The sequence below is a fragment of the Aethalodelphis obliquidens genome, unplaced genomic scaffold (assembly GCF_003676395.1).
Source record: "Aethalodelphis obliquidens isolate GAN/ISIS:26980383/991018 unplaced genomic scaffold, ASM367639v1 scaffold1, whole genome shotgun sequence".
In the NCBI taxonomy this organism is placed as follows: Eukaryota; Metazoa; Chordata; class Mammalia; order Artiodactyla; family Delphinidae; genus Aethalodelphis; species Aethalodelphis obliquidens.
Window position 1 is genome coordinate 75196377 of NW_020837945.1, and position 20051 is coordinate 75216427.

The 20051-nt window shown below is 43.7% G+C and overlaps 1 protein-coding gene across 2 annotated transcripts in view; it reads left to right on the plus strand.

The window, feature by feature from the left end:
• Nucleotides 1-11856: 11856 nt before the first annotated feature.
• The window catches only part of MB21D2 (Mab-21 domain containing 2), a 106213-nt gene continuing 98018 nt past the window's right edge, over nt 11857-20051 (plus strand). Inside the window, exon 1 of one of the 2 annotated variants that reach the window (XM_027108729.1) lies at nt 11857-13412. In XM_027108729.1, coding sequence (XP_026964530.1) covers nt 13202-13412 — 211 coding nt within the window. In that variant the 5' untranslated portion in view covers nt 11857-13201. Of the gene's footprint in view, nt 13413-13504; nt 13796-20051 lie in introns of those variants that run through there. The other variant, XM_027108744.1, reaches the window with a different exon arrangement.

Consider the following 20051-nt stretch of genomic DNA (forward strand, 5'->3'; position numbering starts at 1 on the left):
GAAAAAGGTGCTGAATTGACTGAAGCCTTCTTGGAGGTTAGCATTAGGGTGACCTTTTTCTTTATTTCATTTTGAACACAGTTATAGCTCAGATAGCAATTCAGAGAGGGTTTCCCAGTAACTTATCTAAGCAGTCTTTTAAACATGAAAAAAGAAATCAAGTTCTCCATTAGGTCGTCACATGTTTTGGGAGGCAACAAGGAAGGCAGCCCAGTGTGGTGCTCAAGACCATAGAGTTTTACTGAAGTAGTTACAGGTGAAAGTCCAGGTGTGCTGCTTACACAATGTGGCTTTGGACGAGTTACATGATCAATTCAAACCTCAGTTTTCTACCCTGAAAAATGGGAATAATCCAATAACCTTTTATGGAGATCGTGAGGCTTGAATGACATGCTGTCTGAGACTCAACAAGAGCTTGGAAATCACTAGCTATTAAGGACAAAATTGTTGGGGAAATGAAGAGTCATGCAGGTACAGAGAGTGGTTACCACAGGTCTGAAAACTGGACTCCGATCTCCATTTGGATGAAATCAACTAGTTATCGTGTCTATTTGAGGCACTGTGAAGGACTGGACCGCTACTGTGAGAAATGCTCCCTCTCTGGAGGACATCAAGAAGAAGTTGCTGGCATTCACCCTCCCCCTTCCGTGGCTTTATCATTGAAATATTATCCCTCGGTGAATATGCAAGGGAACCCACCTGAACAAACTCAGAGTAAGGTCTCCCAAGGAGGGCAATGGCAGGATTAGAATCCCGGGGTGGAGGGGCTGGATCTCTGCTAACCCCATTGCCACTTGGAACTTCCTGTTCCCAAAGGAATTTCTTGGTAAAGCACTTGTTCCACTCTCCCCACGTGACAGCACTTCCTCCTTTAATGATCAGCTACATGGGCAGCTTTTCCCACCCAGCTTTGTGGTGTTCTCAAGTCCTGGAAGAAACAGATGCCTCCCCTGGCTGCCACACCCCTGTCCACCCCACAGATGGGAGCCTGACCCATCCGGAAGTGACTTTTGACTTTTCATACTCTTCTAGTTCCAATATCAAGCAGGTGAGGCTTCTTATTTTCTACCTACCTCAGCCCTGCCTTTTGTACTTTTCTGAGGCCCTCTACCCTGATGATTGTCTTTGAGAATGTACACTCTTTTCAGGGGATACTCTTCTCTCTATCTGAAGGGATGTGACCTTATCCTGAGACCAGAGTGAAAAACAATAAGCTAAACCTTTTTACAGTAGATTAAAACCCACTCTTGAAGGAGAAATTTTATTTAACGAAGACCGTCAGTTAGTTCGTGTGATTACCATTTATCTTCACCAAGATGCTCCATGTCTGTCTCTCCACACCAGCCCTTCTGAAATACACACAGGTACCTTCCTAGACACACAGCTAACCAGGTTATTCACGTGCTGTGGAGGGTTGAACTCTGCCCTCCAAAATGTAATCCAATAGCCTGTGAGGCTATGGTGTGCCTGTCCTACAGGATTGTTGTGGAGATTAGAAATAAGATGATATCGTACACAATACATCTAAAGCATTGTGTAAATTTAAAGTAATGGGATTCTAAATCTTTAGACACTTTCTGATTCTCCCCGCCCTTGGAAATAATAGGACATCGTCACAAGACAAATGTCCAGGCTATCCACTGAGGAAGTTGAACTTTGATCCCTCTTGAGCGGTCCACACATCTGTGAATATCCACTCCTTGGTGATGTCCATTTATCTAATACCTTTGATCAATAACCTCATTTCTCCCCAGCCTCCCTTTTACTAGCCTCTTTGATAGATTTAATTAAAGTAATGCACTTTATGGAGATATGAAACCAGATACTTGATGATGTCACTTCCTGGTTTGGGTCCTCAGATTCCCTTTCATAAAGGGGAAAGTAGGAGGGGCAGAGGGGGAAGATAGGTCTACTTTGCTTCTGCTCAATTCACCGTGATATGAAACTGAGTAAAGACTTGCTTGGCAAATGTCTGGAATCCTCTAATTCCTATAATTCTCTTAATTTTTAAAAATGCAATACTAGTCTCAAAACCAGGCACATTGTTCTGAGTACCATAAAACCATCAGTTTGGGGAACAAACCCATGGCTGGTGAGGTCATGAATAGAAAAATGAATTCCTAGGTTAGCAAAAAGATGACTGACTTTAATGCAGGGATGGGGGAGGCTGGTAGTGTAGAAAGGCACAGGCAATATCTATTTCATAGTGACTTGCTAGACCAACAGCTATTCCTTGAAATAAGGGAGGGGCTTGGGGCATGGAAACGTGATGGCTGAAAGGAACTGTAACAAGTGGAATATAAAAAGCACACAACTGTGAAATAACAGGAGTCCTGGGTGAACTTGACTTTCTGGTGAACACAGTGGCTCCTATATGTACTTGCTTTCTGCATACCATTCCCCTGACCATGGCAATTTAATTACAGCACAAACCAAGAAATACCCTCGACTGAGTGCTAAAAGCAATAAGTTTTAATTTTATGATATATAAATCCCTGACCATCTTGTTCAGGGCATCGATCCCTATGAAAGCTAGGACCTAATACATTTCTTCCACTTATTAAAGAATAACATGACTTTTTCAAAGGTAAGTAAATTGAAATAACAAAGATAAAGCATAGTCTCCTTTCCTAGGGATGGTAAAAATCATTTTTGAAGCGTCAGCTGTAGCTTCTGCAAGAAAATGGCACTGACTTGTATGTGAAAGTTATCTGTGTGACTTTGGAGGAGACTCTTGATCTCTCTGTTTCATCTGCAAATGTTTTAATATCTTTGGAATAAGTACTTGAACAAGTACTGAGTAATCACTAGCTAAATAAAAGAGGTTTTGATGAGTGCTCTATATTTCCAGCCCAACTGAACCACTCCATGTTTCTATATACATCACACATTTTCCTGACTCTACACTTTTGCTTTTGCCATTTCTTCCACTAGGAAGTCAACCTCCTGTTTTCCTTGTTCTAATTTTACCCATTCTCTAAGGACAAGGTCAACTGTCTTTTGTGTTTTCAGCTTTTTCCAACTTCTTTACCTAAAAGTACTGTTTCTTTTTCCAGACCCTCAAAGTGAGCACTTGTTCCTTACCTCTCTTATAGATGTATAGAGCTTCATATTTTTATGTATTTATTGAAGTAAATGGTTTATGCCCTCCCTTCAGAGGGCAGGGACTGTGCATGGTGTATCTCAGAACTTGGAATGTGATCAGCACTTAATAGATTTATAGGGTAGATGTGTGATGGTTAGTGTTGTGTGTCAGGTTGGCTGGGCCATAGTACCGAATTCTTTTATCAAACACTAATCTAGCTGTTGCTGAGAAAGTATTTTCTAGAAGTGGTGAATATCTATAATCAGTTGACTTTAAGTAAAGGAGATTACCCTCAATAATGTGGATGGGCCTTATCGAATTAGCTGAAAGGTCTTAAGGACAAAAATGAAATTTTGTAGAAGAAATTCTGCCTCAAGACTGCAGGATCAACTTTTGCTTGAGTTTCTAGCCTGCCAGGCTGCCCTACAGATTTAGGACTTGTCTGCTGTACAGATTTTGAGTTTGTTAGTCCTCAGGATCGCATAAGCCAATTCCTTGAAATAAATCTCTTTATGTACATATACACTATTAGCTCCATTTCTCTAGAGAGCCCTGACCGATATAGATAAAGAGGTTACTTGCAGCACAATATATCCAGTTTATCATTTAAATTAAGTGACTTACAAAAAAATCTCATCCATATCCGTATAGACCATTATTCTCCAAGTAACATTTTCTACTCAACGTGGAAAAAAAATTTAAGTGACTTACATGAACTGTAAGCTCCAAGGGGACACGAATTTTTGCTTTGTTCAATGCTGTATTCCCAGTGCCTAGAACAGTGCCTGACACATAATAGAAGTTCAAGAAATACTTGCTGAAAGAATGAAGGAATAAAAAAGACTGCTTTATGGAAAATACCACTTTTGGCTATGTAGTAGGGTTCAACTTGCCCTTACATACTTTGGCTCTTGTGCTGACATATATGGCAGAAAAGATCCCAGTCCTGCCATCCGGTGTGTTCCCATAGGCAGTCACATGCATTCTTTGTATCAATGCATCATCTTTTTTTATCTGAATGATTAAGGTTTTGATCTGGTAGAATTCTGAACTCCCTCCTACCCTTCTTTAATACCTGTGATTCGCATGCATGGCTATAATATCGTTAATTTTGCATCTATTTTTGTTATCATACACATTTGTATATTATTTATTATGTGTTGATTGCTATTTCTTTCATGGCTCATCATGGTATCATCAATTACTACCTGAAATTTAGAAATTTGCTCTTCTCCAAAGTACCTAAAGAAAACTTCAGCCTAGATTTCTGGGACCAGACTTCTTTTATATCTTGGTTGCAAAGAAATAAAAAGACTCCTTAAGGCTTTTTGCCAAAACCACAATTCCTTGTCTTCAAGCGCTTTATAAACCGGCTATAAAGGCCCATGTACACATTCATCCTGCACCTGAGCTTCAGAACATCAAACCTTTGCTTCTAATTTTAGGGTCAGAAAATTATTTTATAACTGTTCTGCAGCCTCTTGTAAATACTTCCTAGGGTACTTTCTTTGGGTACCTTTGTTTCCTGTCATCTTGAAGGGAAAATTTCCAGAGTCTGAACATACCCTGCTGAGCCCTGGCTGGTCGCTCAGAGCCCAGAGGCCATCTATCTGTGCCTCAGGGCCAAGCTGCTGAGTGAGTTTCCACAGCAGGCTTTGCTCTATCCCGCCCCCCAACAGAGAATAAGAGGCTATTAGCCAAGACATGCCAAGGAGGGGTTCTCCATGCACTTACAGATTCTCCTCTCTTGATTTCAGGTTAATTCTTTTAAAGCTAGGAACCTCAACAAAATTCTTAGGACATCCAACTACGGAGTGTCCAACTGTGCAGGGAATGACTGGGGAAACAAAAACAAACAAAATGTGCTAGAAATTGACTGAGCACAAGATTGCTTTGCTTGTCTTTTCCTGTCAGAGTCACAGTCTCAGAACGTCACAGCTGGATGACACCTTATTCTATTCATTTACACTTGAGGAAAAGGAGTTTCAGAGAAGAGGAGAGGATTTTCCTCTGATCATGGAACTAACTAACGGCAAAATCCAGATTCGCATCTGTCTCCTGACTTCTGGCCCTTTGCTTTTATATGAATGTATTTATCCATAATGTGTATCTATATGGCTCCACCACCCCCCGCAAAAATTCCGAGGCACAATAAGGTGCGCATAACTCACATTCGCAGGGTAGTTTAAATAGACATGATTCATCAGAAATTAAATAGAGAAAGGGGGCTGTGGGGTTTTTTCTGTTCTTTTTTATATTTCTTTCCTTTTTTGCCCGTTTTTTTTTGTTTGTTTGTTTGTTTTTGCGGTACGCGGGCCTCTCACGTGTGGCCTCTCCCGTTGCGGAGCACAGGCTCCGGACGCGCAGGCTCAGCGGCCATGGCTCATGGGCCCAGCCGCTCCGCGGCACGTGGGATCTTTCCGGACCCGGGCACGAACACACGTCCGCTGCATCGGCAGGCGGACTCTCAAACCACTGCGCCACCAGGGAAGCCCCCCTGTTTTCTTTTGTTTTTCCACTAGATGATGTAGAAGCACTGGATAATTATTTAAGAGGTTTGAGGGTTTTTTCTTTTTCTGCTTAGAAACTACTAACAGGGAAAGTAGAATGAGAAAACATGGTCCAGGAAGTATATTTATGGTTGTGTGTGATAATGTTGTCAGAGCTGAAGGAGTGTCAGCATTTTCCTTAAATGCCCTCTCTCCAGGTTTTGCAACTTGGAATTTAAAATGAGCTTTGGACCACAGCTAAACACGCTGGGTCTCGGACAAAGGAAGACAATTCCTTCTGTTCATGTACTGTGCTGGGCATAGTTGAAGGAAAAAAAAAAGCCAAAGTTTTCAAATAAACTTGTTACAGTGCAGGGCTTAGAGAATCATTTTTTGACAAGCTTTAGAAAACAAAACAGGCATCATTACCATTCCCTGCTCAATTTTACAGGTCCGCTCAGAGAGCCAGCTTCTGTCATTATACGATGTATGCAAATAAATGCGTTCAAGGAAATCCCTTTCTTTTCTTTTTACTGAGAGCTTCTCTGAATGTGAATTTGGGTGTGGAATTTGTGTTTGATGTGTGGGACAGGTGTCTATACCAACAGAATTTCTTTGTAGGTGGTGGAATGAAATTGCCTGCTAGATTGGATAGTAGGAAAGCCAGAAACAACGAAATCTATGGATATTTTAAGCCGAGAAAAAGAAAGACACAATCCTTTATGTTGGGAACTTATGTGAAAATGGATATAAAACACCTTGTGTTCAGGGTGCAGAATATAGTTCTGTTTTGAGGTGGATCCTTACAGGAAACTAGTTCTCAGTTATTGCATTAATTGAAAAAGTATCACAGTCTTAGGTTCTCAGAGCTGAAAGGCACCTCAGGGGTCAAAGCCTATGCTCCTTACCAACTCGGTGACCTCTTCTGGTGTAACCCTGACAGATGGGTACAGGGCTCTCTGAACACCACCCGTGATGGGGAGTTTACTAATTCAGAAGGCAGAATATTCTGTGCAGAGCGGCTCACGTGGATAGAAAATGCTTCTGTATCCTGAGCTGGAGGCTGCATTTCTGTAACTGCCACCCATCTCTCCTGGTTCCATCCTCTGTAGCCACCCAGAAATAATATAAATTAATTTCCCCTGTGACACACTTCATTTAATTGCTCACAGAAAACCAAACCGAACGTCTCCAGTCTTCACTGATGAGGTATTGTGCACCCTCCCCGCCGCCGTCAGTACCTGGCCCAGCACCCAAGGTACATACAAGACAGGATATGGATTGGTGTAGCGGACCCAGAGCCTGGCCTTTTGGCAAGTTCAAGGGCTAAATGGGGATGGTGCAGTGTCCAGGGATTGCTAAGAGGGGTCCCACAGTTTCCCCAGAACAGTGGATGAAGTTAAGTCATTTGTAAAGAAATAGGATTTCTAGGGCAATTATTCCATTTGCTTTTTCTTGCCTGATGTGTGGAGGTCAAGTAGACTTAAGTTTCCCCAAAAGAAGGACATATTGAATATTTAGACTTAATTTTTTGTAAGTTATTTTGTCATAAAATTTATTCAACAAAGGGCCTTCGCTCAGACTTTAAAAGACAGAGAAGAAAAGGTTTTGTTTGCCATGATGGAACTGGAGCTTTGGGAGCTGATTGTGTATGCGAAATGCTAGGTAAAGTGTAAAGCTTTCAAAAGTGAGGGAAGGGTTATGGGAACATATGTATATGTATAACTGATTCACTTTGTTATAAAGCAGAAACCAGCACACCAGCGTAAAGCAATTCTTCTCCAATAAAGATGTAAAAAATAAAAGAGATTGTTGGTGTTTTTCTGGAGGCTCAGTGGTTGCTGATAACAGCGCCAGGGAGGTTTGACGGAAAGAACCTGGGTCATAAATCAAAGACCTGAGTTTGGGGCCTGAGCCAGCCACACGGTTCATTCATTTACTTTCTCCTTTATCAAACTTGTATTGAACACGTACTGTGTGCCAGACACATTGGTGATCAAGAGAGACATAGTCTCTGCCCACATAGAACGTACACCTTTGTGAGGGAGACAGACAAGTTATGAGGCAGCTACAACGAAGTGATAGAGTCAAAGGCAATGAGTCTATAAGGAGCCTCCAGGACCTACATGGGTGTGGGGAGGGGGCGTAAGGTGTTCAGGAAAAGCCCTTAGCAGGAGATGATGTCTAAATAGAGAGCTGACAGACAACAATTAGTCAGATGATTTCACAAACATCACCATCTCTCTGAGCCTCAGTTTCTTATCTCTAAAATTGGAATAATAATCACAATCCGGACCAACCTGCTTTATTCAGTAGGAGGTTGTGAGGATAAACAGATTTATATGATAAGTGCTTTGAACCGGAAAGTGTTCCATCATTGGAAGGAAGACAATTGTTAATAATTGTTATCAGATATTGTTATCTCCCGTCCTAGAGTCCATTTTCTTCTTTCCAGGGGTACAGATTTGGCTTCCTGGGGCACAGCAGGAGCAGAGAATAAAAGGACAGATTTGGGTGATTTATATGCAGTTTCTGCACAGCTAGACCACCTAGGTCCCCAGGGGCTATTAGGGCACAGGGTTCAAGGAGAGGGTGAAAGGAGCCCCCATGAACCATGTGAGTGTCAGAGGGGTGGGGCTTCACTCTGGGGTCACCTTGTTAGAACTGAATAGACTAAGTCATGACTTATCCACCCTGCTCTGGGGACCTCACTAACAATTCACTGGCCTAATCTCACAAGAGGTAAAATTAGCAGCTTACCCCAGATGGGGTCATGTGCACCTGAAGGACTTCGTGAGATACCCAGGAAATTCAGCTCTAGTCTGGATTACTACCTATTAGTGGCAAAAAGCTATAGCTAAGTAATTCCAAATGTCAGCAATTCCTGATATATTGAAATTTAAACTTTCAAGATCAATAAGTCCGTTTTGCCCAAGGACCACTCTCCTCTTGTTTTTATTACGATTCTGGTCCAATTTCCTAGCATTTTCCACAACCCCTCTGGTGGCCTGGAAACATAAGAAATACTTACTAAATTTGAATTTAGTATGAGAAATAGAACAGCATTGCCTCTACTATATAGGCAGGCCTCTCCTTTGCTGTGTCCAGTTCTCCTATCTCAAAGTGAAGGCGGTGGATGGAATTTATCCCCCAAGTCCCTTCTGCTGTCAACATTCCACATGTCTGTGGTGTTTGCCTCTCTTTTTCCTGCCTACATTTTCAAATCATAAGAAGCTCGGGCTACCTCCCCTGGTTAGACTTTTATTGAAAATGGAACTGCCCAAGAAGGCCAGATCTTGTAGCCTGGGCTGCTCTCAGACCAGAGAATCTTTGTTTAAAATTATATTTTGTTAATCCATCATGTGGGTGTGGAGCTTACTATTTTTAATGCATGGGCTGCACAGCCCAGTTATTCATGGCTGAGAGTTTGCCACAGAACTTGAGAGCCATATTTAAAAACAAACAGCCTCAGAGAAGCAGGCAGAAGGCTTCTCTCACAAGCTCATACAATTTGGGTGTGGGAAAGTAAGGGGCCAAGTTCTGCCTCTAAGTGGGACAGCAGTTTGGAAAGGCAGTGAGTTTCTTTGGTCTGTTTGATGCCACACAAGCAAGTAAAGGAACGACCTACCTTAGTGCTTATTTAGATGGTACACTCCATTAACCTTTCCTGAGTCATCTGTCAAAACTCTAGGAACCTGCACTTTTATCACAAGTCCGAGACACTCTTTAGTATCTTCTAATAATTTTCTCTTTCTCTTTGTCTTCACCTTCCTCTCCATTTCCCTTCTTTCTCTTAGGCCATATAACATACACAGGGAAAAATAAAAGGCACACAAATAGAAACATTTCATTATACTTAAGCAGAAATACCTACATTTATAAGAACTCAAGTGATTGTTGGGAAACCATAGATAGCTTGCATTGAGATATTTAATTGTAGCAAAAATCAACTAAATGTTGACTTCCTGGACTTTGAGAGATGGTATTAATTTGTTCATTCATTCATTCATTCAAACACATTAATTAAGGTCATAAGATGAGCCAGGAAATGTATTAAATGTGGTGTTTACAAAGGTGAAGAGACAGCACTTCCCCTTGAGGAGTTCACAGTCTACTAGGTTAAAAAGTCTCCCAAAAGGGGACTCTCACTATGAGAACCGTCCTGTGACTGGTCATTGGCCCTGTTACTGCATTAATTTGGAAGGATGTTAGACGGAAGCTGGCCATGTAAAGTGGTCTGGACCTTCTGAGAGCTTTCATTCTGCTATACAGCCTAATGAAGGGAGGCTACCCAGTCAGCGATGGGTTTTTCTTACAGCTTAAGTAATTCCAATTTGGCGGATGAACCAATCTTTGGCAAAAACAAGATACTTCAAAAGAGATCTTTTCTTTTGGTTCTGTGGATTGTGAAGAACATCCAAATCTTTTAAAACTAATTATTTTAAATTAGAAGAGTAATACAAGCACATGTAAAGAATTGTAGAAAGGGAGTAATACAAAATAACCAGTCACTCATAGGTAATCACTGTTGAAAGTTTCTCTCTTTAACTCTTATCGTAGTTACCATTACAATTTCTGCCTATTGGTTTATCAACTTTGGGTAACATCTATTGACTCCTCACTATGGGATATGAAGTATTAAGTGCAATTGCAATATCATTCACATCCCATCTTCCACAACATTCTCAGTTTTTGTTAGCTATATTTAATTATTACAAAGAATATCTTTGTAATTTTAATACCTCTACTTCTTGATTTATTGAAATTAGACTTCTATTTATTTCCTGCTATGTCTGTTTTATGATTATGATGTTTTTGGTATTTAGTTTGTAATTTGATTAAAAAAAGTTTTACACCAAAAAAAAAAAAAAGTCTCCTAAAAGACCAATTCAGGAAATTACGGTCTGATCCTCTTTCCCTATTTTGACAATTGGACAAGGGATATTTATATCATCTTATCAGAGTTGTATAAGAGCATATAAAAGGTATTTAGTTTACTATTCAGGACATTCTCCAAATACACAGACTCACTGAAGGTCAGTGATTCATAGAATTCGGATCTGGCTGATGGAAAGTAAACAGAAAATGTAGAAGAACAGAAAGACCATTTGTTGACTCCCTCATTCAAAACATCCAAAACCCAGGGCTGAGGCACAATAAGGCACAATTCCTGCTAACTACTTGTTTTATCTGTATGAATACAAGTGTCACAAGGGAGGAGCATTGCCTCATTCACACTTTGGAAATTAACAAAGAAAAAGTGTCTTGACTTTTTTGCCTGAATTCTTTCAAACTGTATTAGGTTGGAGGTTGTTGCTTGCATGGGTGAACTAGAATCATTCTGATCCATGAAATGACTGTGCCGCAGCCAGCTGTCTCACAGATGCCTACCATTGATCATGAGAGAAGCACTGACAGATGGGAGTGGATGGATTTGTGTTGGAGTTCCGACCGCTTGCATAGCTCATCCCACTGCCCAGTTAATGGTAATACCCTCTCAGATGAGAAGTCAGGGCAGCATAGCAGACCTGCAAAAGCCAGAGTTTTAAGTAGCTCCCTCATCAGTGCATCAGCGTTCATGTGGACATGTATCCTTCCTCTTTAATACTGAGTAGGTAAGAAAGCTTGTTTCGAAGAGAAGGAAACCAAAAGCAAAAGAAATTAACTGGTTATGCCAAAGTTCTTCACTCATCACTTGGTTCAATAAACATTGAGGACCTTCCTGCAGCGACAAATCTGAAGATGAGTAAGGTGTAGTTCTTATCCTAGGGAAGCTCATAGTTTGAAACTTGCATTAACAATGATAAAGTAGGGTCAAAATTCATCAGAGGCATATGGAAGTTTCTGAAAGGGTGCAGTGGAGGTTCTAAGGAGGAAAATGTTGCCATCAGCTTGGTGGAGGGTCTTAGGGAAGGCTTTCGAAAAATGCATGTTATGGAATTGGCTTTGGTACAAAGTTGGGAAGGGAGTAAAGAGGAGAAAAATCCAGGAGGATGTCAATACCCAGATCTGTGTTTTGTAAAAATCACCATGGCAACAATGTGGATACTTGGAAAGAGGAAAGAGTTAAGTTTATAACAACAACAATAGTAGCAGCTAACATTTAATTAAATGTTTATTATGTCAGGCATTGCACTTAGTGCTTGACCCACTTTATTTAATGTAATCCTTGAAACAACATATGAGACAGGAATTATCATCTCCATTTTATAGGGAAAGGCACGACAGAGCCTGGACGAACAAAAGAGTTTGTATTATTGGCCATGAGAACCCAGGTAAGAAAAAGCTTTTATCTTATATCAGGGACTGTGGGATAGAGATGAGTTGGATTTTGGAGAATTAGGGAGGAAGATAACCTTTTTTTCTAAGAACAAATAGGTCTCCTTAGTGTCTGAGTCAAAAACCTCATAACCACTGAAAACACGTCTGAGATCCTATTCTGTCTAAAGGACCATGACTTAGTAAAATCTGCCTCGTCAAGTGAGTATGACTCCATCTCAGGAACCATGTCCTTTGGCTTATCCCTGTCCACTGAGATTCTGGCACTCTGCCTGGCAAATAGTGGACGCTCGAATTGTATTTGCTGTAGGAGAGAATTTTCAACTGTCATTCAACATTCATTGGAACCTGGGGCAATTCATTGTTCTTCCCCCTCCCCCACACCTACCCTTGAGTTTTCCTATATTTATATTGGAGGGGGCTGAACCGCATTAAGTCATTGTATGTTAAGTTTAATAGACTGTTTTCCAGGAAAAATTAATTACCTCGGGCAAAGGTTGGGATACTTTAGTGGCTAATGGGCGTGTCTATACGGGACGGGGTGGGCACTGTCTCTTTTTTTTTTGATACGCTTAATCATATCATATTTGGCAATCTGTGCAGAAATGGCAGAAGATTGGTTTATATTCCTTAAGGCAGGTTCCTTCACCACCTAAAGTCTTTGGAGTTCTAGAGATGGAAACGCTCCCATAGGGATGCCCTCGCCCAGGACACCGCCCTTAAAATCAGACAGAGGAAGGCTCCCTTCATGAACGCGCTTGGCAAGCCCTGCCCCCAAAAGGGGTGGAGGTAGAGAAAGAATAGGTCTACACCTCTCTCGTCTGCCCGAGTACAGATTGGCAAGTGGCATAGGCGCGCAGACCTCTGCCATTTATTTATTTTTCTTTCCACTGGGTGCGCTGTCCCTTTAAATGGGGGACGCTGGTGCTGGCTCCGTAACACCGGAGCCGGCAGCTTGTTGATTTCAGAGCTGGTGAATTTCACATTGTTTCCACTTCACTTTCCTCGCCCGGGGGAGGCTCGGGTTGGCTCTACAACCGCTACCGCAGTTGCCAGCTAGGTCCAGGGGAGGGCAGAGACCTGCAGCATCTGGGCGGGCGTGGGGCCGCAGGGAAGGGTGTCGGGGCCACACACGCACTCTCGCTGCAGTCCAGATCCTTCTGAAGCCCGGACGCCCGGAGCGCACCGAGCCGGAACCGCCCGCCTAGACGCCCGCCCGCCAGCCCGCCCACGGGCCGGGGTCACAGCCAGGGAGCCGGCGAGGGGAGGAGACCCAGGGGGCCTGGGTGGGGGGGCGGGGGTGGGTGCTGCCGCCGCCGCCGCGGAGCTGCTACTCGGCGCGTTTTGTATGAAGATGGCGGCTCCCACCGCCAGCAAGGCAGCCTCCCTGGGCTGTAACAACAAGCCTGCGTTCCCGGAGCTGGATTTCAGGTCGGGAGCTCGGGTGGAGGAATTGAACAAACTCATCCAAGAATTCACGAAGCACGACCAGCGGGAATATGACGACCAGAGAGCACTGGAGATTCACACAGCCAAGGATTTCATCTTTTCCATGCTGGGTAAGGAGGAAAAAGAGGGAGGGATGTGTGTGTGTGTGTGTGTGTGTGTGTTTGTGAGTGTGTGTGTGTGTGTGAGATGGGAAGCGGGGTAAAGAACCCATTCCCCCTTCTCGCGCGCTCTTTCCTTCTTGATTTTCTTCCCGGAGCCGCCGGGTGCCTGGGGTATAACCCATCTCTGTTCCGCCTCTTCCCTTCTTTCTCCGCGGCAACCTGAGCTGCCTTCCCTCCCCTCCCTACTATACTTTGTGCCGGGTCCCTTTTCCACCCCAGTTCGCTGGCTCTTTTGTTAATTTCTCACCGACGGGGGCCTGGAAGGCAGGTGAAGTGTTCGTGGTGAAACGTCTCACTGTTTGGGGGAAGCCCCTGGAAGCCGCGCGGTCCAGGTGAGAACCGGCTGCGCCTTTCAATTAAGGGATTTGTCTCCAAAGACAAGGACCTGCTCCTTCCCAACGCCGAGTCTCCGGTCCTCTCCAGAGCTCGGGGCGCGGAGACAGCCTGGGGCTCTGGCTCGGCGCCGGAGCGACAAGTTGCTCTCTAGTCTCGCTTGCGGCGCGGCGCTGTCAAGCCGGGCCCCCGGTGGCCAAACTTGTTGGGTGTTCCCTGGTAACCCGCTCAAGTAGGCTGGGCGCAGGGAGTTCCTGCAACTTTGATTTGCAAGTAGATTTCCCCTTGAAGCGGTCGGAAGCATTTCCGGTGCTTCTCCGGGCTTCTTGCTGAGCTCGGAATTCCTAATTCCCAGCTCGAAAACGACCACGCTCAGATCTCTGACCCCGAGGAGCGCCAGCCCCTTCCTCTTTGTGTGCTGTCTATGCACCGGCCGAGAGAGGTGTCCTGGGTTTCGAACCCCGGCGACGTCCGGGTTTAGAATAATGCCGCCCCTCCCACCCCCCCCCCCCCCCAGCCTGGCACCTACAGTTCCTTACACAACTGGATGTTGTGTAAAGGAAAATAATTGAGTCAGGCCGGGGAGACCGAACCCCTCCCCAAGTGTCCTGTCGTTCGGATTAGTGCTGTGAGTGTCCGCTGCTGGGAGCCTCTAGCGTAGGTTGCGGCTCCACCAGTGCAACTCTGCCTGAATGCAGTACGTGGCCTGGCGGTGAACTCTCCGCAGAACTGGGACTCCAGTGTAGCGCTGCCCCACCGCGTGTCTCTGTGCGCTAGACAAATACATTCGTAGGCAATTTTCCAGGTAGTGGGAAATTTAATTGAAATAGGTCTTGGACCACAGAGGAAGACTGAGCTTTTGCCTTCCTCCTGCCGTCTACTTGGATTTCAGCCGGCTGTCTGCTGTCCTTGCTGGTTCTATCATCGGGTATTTTCTCTCGGTTTGCTTACTCCCCACAGCCCAGGTTGGGGATAATACAAATTGTACGTGTGCCGGCGGTGGGTAGTAACGCTTTGGGAAGTTCGATGAAGCATGTTAAAACTTGGGGCTGGATTTTACTTTTTGCTCCACACTCCCCAAGTGTATCCAAGGTTGTGTATGGGGTTGAAAAGCTCTCCATTGAGAGATTCGACCCTTCAACTAATATTGAATTAAATGTGGTGTGTGTGTGCGCGCGCGCGCGCGCGTGCGTGTTTAAATAACTCCCTAACCTTGCGGTGGGAAGCTTACAAGCTTACAAAGCTTTCAGATCTGAAAACCAGCACAGTGATTGTCAGAAGGGTGGGGATACACAGAGAAGGCTCAGGGCAAGTTATTTAAGTTGCTTAATCATGTCCTTTCTCTTTGACGTATATAATGGAAGTCTGCCATTGTGTTGTTATAGCGCCGGCCTCAATTCCAATGTCTCCTGTCCTAGGTCGTTCACTAGGAAAAGGTGCTCGGTCACCATCAGTCAGGATAGTCATGGAACAGAAAATGGGAGGCTGTGGGGAGGGGTAAGTTTAAGTGCCCAGCTCATGAGGAAATCCTGTGCTAACCTACCACGGCTGATAACGCTGATTTCTCAAAGCCTTTACGAAGGGTGAATTACTGCGGGTGCTTAATTTATTTTGTGTTTAATGTCATGAGTGGCATGGTGTTGACAGGTAAACGAAATTCCCTTTTATTCATTTTTACCCGGTTGATCTTGCAAGAGAAGTCTTTCTTGCCCCCTGGGAATTTGATATTTCCACCTGCGGGAGAGAAAATTCAGGAGAATGTTGTTTAAGCCTCTTGCCCCTCTGGACACTAGCAGGCAGATGGCGAAATGAGCTTGCCTGTGTGTGGTGCTGCATTCATTTGTGAGTTGCTTGCTTTCCTTTAATGAGGTGCTGGCTGCTCTAGACAAGTGAAGGTTTGGCGACAGCAAGGGTCCCTGTGTGGATTTACTTTTCCTAAAGGGGATTTTCGCTTGGCTTGAAACAACAAAATCTCTTTTTGTGCACTTTGTTTCACTTGCCGCAGTCCACAGTCTTTCATGAATATGCGAATGATGTGTCTTAATGACCCTCAGCTTGTTAAGGTGTTAACAGGGGTGGCACCAGGCCCTTATTTCTGGGAGCTTCTGGGGGGTGGGTGTGAGTCCTCCTGGCTTTGTTCTGCTTCTGACTGAGCGGCACCTGAGGATTGTCGACAGCCTGAAAACATTATCCCCTCACACAGAACGAAATGGCAGAGGAGTTTGGTGCAAACCTCTTTAATGGAGCTGTGGATAACGCTACCTCTGTTTTTAGGCAGCTGGCAGGGGCAGCCACTTTCTGTATGAGATTGTTAGCCTGGACTAAAGCCCCCGCCCACCGGCTTCCCAGATCCTTTTTGTTTTATCGAGATCGGAGGCAACTTTACTACGCAGAAGGGCGAAGTTGTGGTAGGCTGTTGTCATAAACAGTGACCCGTCAGCACCGGGAAACTCCACTGTCCTATCAAAACAGGGGTCTACCTAGTCTGTGGAGTTGATCTGAGCCTGCTGCTGGTCACCCAGCTGTCCATGGTCTGTCCTGGCCTTCTCTGCTTGTCCGGAGATTCTGATTCCTTTGGAGGCAGGTATTTGCGGGAGTCCTCTAGACTCACTATTTATTTCTCTACACCTTGGTCTTTTAGGAGAATGATTGCTGTTATTATCTAGTTAATATGTGAGAGCCCAGATTGTGGGAGAGGCTGGCAGTGCATAATAAACACCATTTATCAGAATTCAGGGAAATTGCCAGAGTTCATTAATATTTTAATAATATTTGGTATTTGCATAATGTCTCTGCCAGCTCTTTTGTTATCTTTATTCCCTGGTGAGGTCGCATGAAGACTGGTTGTGTCCCCATTGAACAGATGCAGAACAGGGGTTATGAAGAAGCTAGAAGAGCCAGGAAGAAATAAGAAGTCACTTCCCCTTCAGTCCAAATGGTTGGTACCATGGTGTGGTCATTAGAGTAGTTATCACTTACTGACTGCCTTCTCTGTGCCGGGAACTGCACACAACCTTAGGAGTGGTATTGCTTTCCCATTACGCAGATGAAGATATTGAAATTTACTAGGGTTAAGAATCATCCAGGGTCCCATGGCTAATAAATGGAAGAGATGTTGCTAAAACTCTCTTGGCCCGATTCTAAGTCTTCTTCTATCAAGAACTGAGGTATTAAATCCAGAGGAGGGGCTTTGTTTAAAAAAAAAATTGTCTCTCGTTTCAGAATTTGTTTCTGCTTTCAGCTGTATTAGGGTAAAGTCCAATCAGCATTTGACACGAGTTCTGGAGCAGTCTGAGTTGGAGTATTTTATTCCGTAGAAAGATCATTCGTTTGAATTTCAGGTTAAGACACTGATGGTCATTAGAATAAAATGTTAAAATCTATAGTTCCTGTCTCAGTCTGCCTCTTGCTGGCTAGGTGGTCTTAGGTTTTTCATCCATTAAACACAGATAATAGTATTTTCATCTATTAAACATGGAATAATAGTAATGCACTGTTTCAGAATTATGTGTGTGAATATGAAGTTATTTTGTAAACTGACAAGGAATGTATATATGATTTTATTATTTATTTAAAGAAATGGGCATTGTTAGAAAATCTAGTGAACTTACACTGGAACTGTTTCTGCAGCTTCCTATCAGAAAGACTATAGAGAATGATTAGAGGTGACCTAGGAGAATATAGGCTCTGGCTGGAGAGGGCATGATTAATTCCAATCCACATTGCCATTTGTTAAGTTCATACTGTATGCTGGCCCTTGTGCTAGCTACTTTGCATAAATATATTCATGTAATTTTCTTCCAGAAACTTTTTAAGGATACATACCATCATGCCTGTTTTAGAGGTGCAGTAGGTGGTGTTAATCCCCCTTGAAAGATGAAACACTGAGGCTCAAAGAGGTCAAGTACTTATGCCAAGATCATACGGAGTTTGAGTTTGAACCCAAGTATTCCTGACTCGAAAGCTCATGTTCCTTCCACTGTGTGGGCAATCAGATCCTATCACTCTTGGGCCAGACAACCAAAAAGGCCCCACCCCGTGGGGAATGCTATACTCAGTACCCTGCTTAGCCTGCACGAGCAGAGATGGTCTCTTTTGGTCTGTCTTTCTTACTTTCATGCGTTCAACAAATATTTACTGAATGTTATACTGTTTGCCAAGCAGTATGCAGGGTCCTAAGGATAAAATAATGAGCAAAAACTTTAATTCATATGAGCCTGTGGAGACCCCTCCCTCTTCTGCTTTGCCCATCAACTTCAAGAGAATAGTTTGCTGACTCTTGTCTCCTTTCAAGCCCATGGTTGTGGTGTTTCTGAGTGCTGTCGGAAACTACCATATTTTTTAGGTACTTTCTATATCTACAGACTAGGCCATTTTGAAGCCCTGTCTTTCGAGTGTTTGAATGTCAGTTTTCCTTAATGAATTCATCCAGCAATCTTTACTGAGGGAATTTATTGTGAATCTTTGCTTTGTGGGCCTCCAAGTCTTGGTACGTTCCTTAGTGTTCTGGTCACTAATGTGCTGTGGTATCTGTATAACGGACATCATCTTTGAAGTCTGTTCCAGCTCTGAAAACATTATGCATCTGGGGCAGGGAAGTCCCTCTGAACATTTCTTTTTGCTTCTGGTTTGAGTTGGTTTCAATTCTCCCTCCGTGGTTCTGGGCGTTTGCTGCCCTTCATGACAGAAGAGCCGTGGAACCATTGATGATCCCTGGTCTTGCTATGATGCCTTGTTGGGCCACCCATTGGATAATGCATTGCTTGTGATTAGACTGGGTCCCTTTTGTATTCACAGAAACAGTGGAGTCTCTCATGTCAAACTAGGAATTTGTCCTTGAATGTTAGCTCTTTAGATTCTCCTGGAGCTTTTTAACAATTTGGAACCTCTGGTCCTGTTTTAGACCTATTGAATCCGAATCCCTAGAGATCCCCAAACTGGCTGCTCAGCACGCTGACATTGTGTCCCGTGTTAGGCGTGATGTTGTTCGTTCCCTGTCCAGTAGAGCTGCTTGTGCACACAATGAGCTGATCCCAGTTGACTTTTGAGACTAGAACTGGGCTGCTGCGTCTAATGAGCAGATATGTCCGCTGGCTTCTGGTAAAGCTGGAGTCCTTCCCCCTGGGACAGAGACAGGGAGGCATAGTGATTGAGATGATTATTAGAATGTTTCCTCTGTGTCAGAGGTTGTAATAGGGTTTCACATCATTGGATCTTTTCCCAAGGACACCATAACCCTTTGAAGTAAAGAAGAATGGAGAACTCTAGGATTAGAAAAATTCAGGAATTTGTCCAAGTTTACTAGCAAGTAAGTGGTATAGCTGGGACTTAACCAAGGTCAGGCTGATGGAAAACCCTTGCTTTCAACAGTGATACTATTCTGCCTTCTAGAGGGGCAGGAGAACTGGATTCTAGCCCCAACTCCTCCAGTTAACTTGCTCTGTGATTTTGGGCAAGTCACTTAACAGACTCTTGAGTCTCAGAGTCTGAATATGTAAGTTGGGGCAAATAATTATATCTACCTCCTGTGTTCAGATGCATTCAGTTCTGAAGATGAAGGTAGAAAAGAAGGACATTTCTGAGTTCTAGTAAAGCTCTGTTTTGTACTGTGTGGAATGTGTGTTACCCTAAGTCACCTAACCTTTTCTGGGCCTTTTTTTTGCCCACTTTCCAATTGTAGAAAATACAAAGAAGAAAGTAAAATCACCTCCAAATTCTAATTACTGTTAATACTTGATGTACATTTTTTCTGGACGTCTATGTTTATAAAACACGCCTATGGGCTTCCCTGGTGGCGCAGTGGTTGAGAGTCCGCCTGCCGATGCAGGGGACACGGGTTCGTGCCCCGGTCCCGGAAGATCCCACATGCTGCGGAGCGGCTGGGCCCGTGAGCCATGGCCGCTGAGCCTGTGCGTCCGGAGCCTGTGGTCCGCAACGGGAGAGGCCACAACAGTGAGAGGCCCGCGTACCGCAAAAAAAAAAACAAAAAAAAACCACGCTTACACCCACTCATACTTACATGCTTGCAGTTTTACATACATAATCCTATTGGATATGTGGGGTTTTTTTTTAGTAAATTTATCAATGTGCTGTCATCTACTGCACTTTTGGAAAGGAGGTATAACCTGTGTTAAGATGTTTCCTTGCTTCTTTCATTCATCTTTTATTTCAAAAGAAGATACTGTTCTGGAACTTAGAGCACATTCTGTGGTTTAATAATTGGGGAATGAAGAACCTTCTTCTTGGTGACTTCTG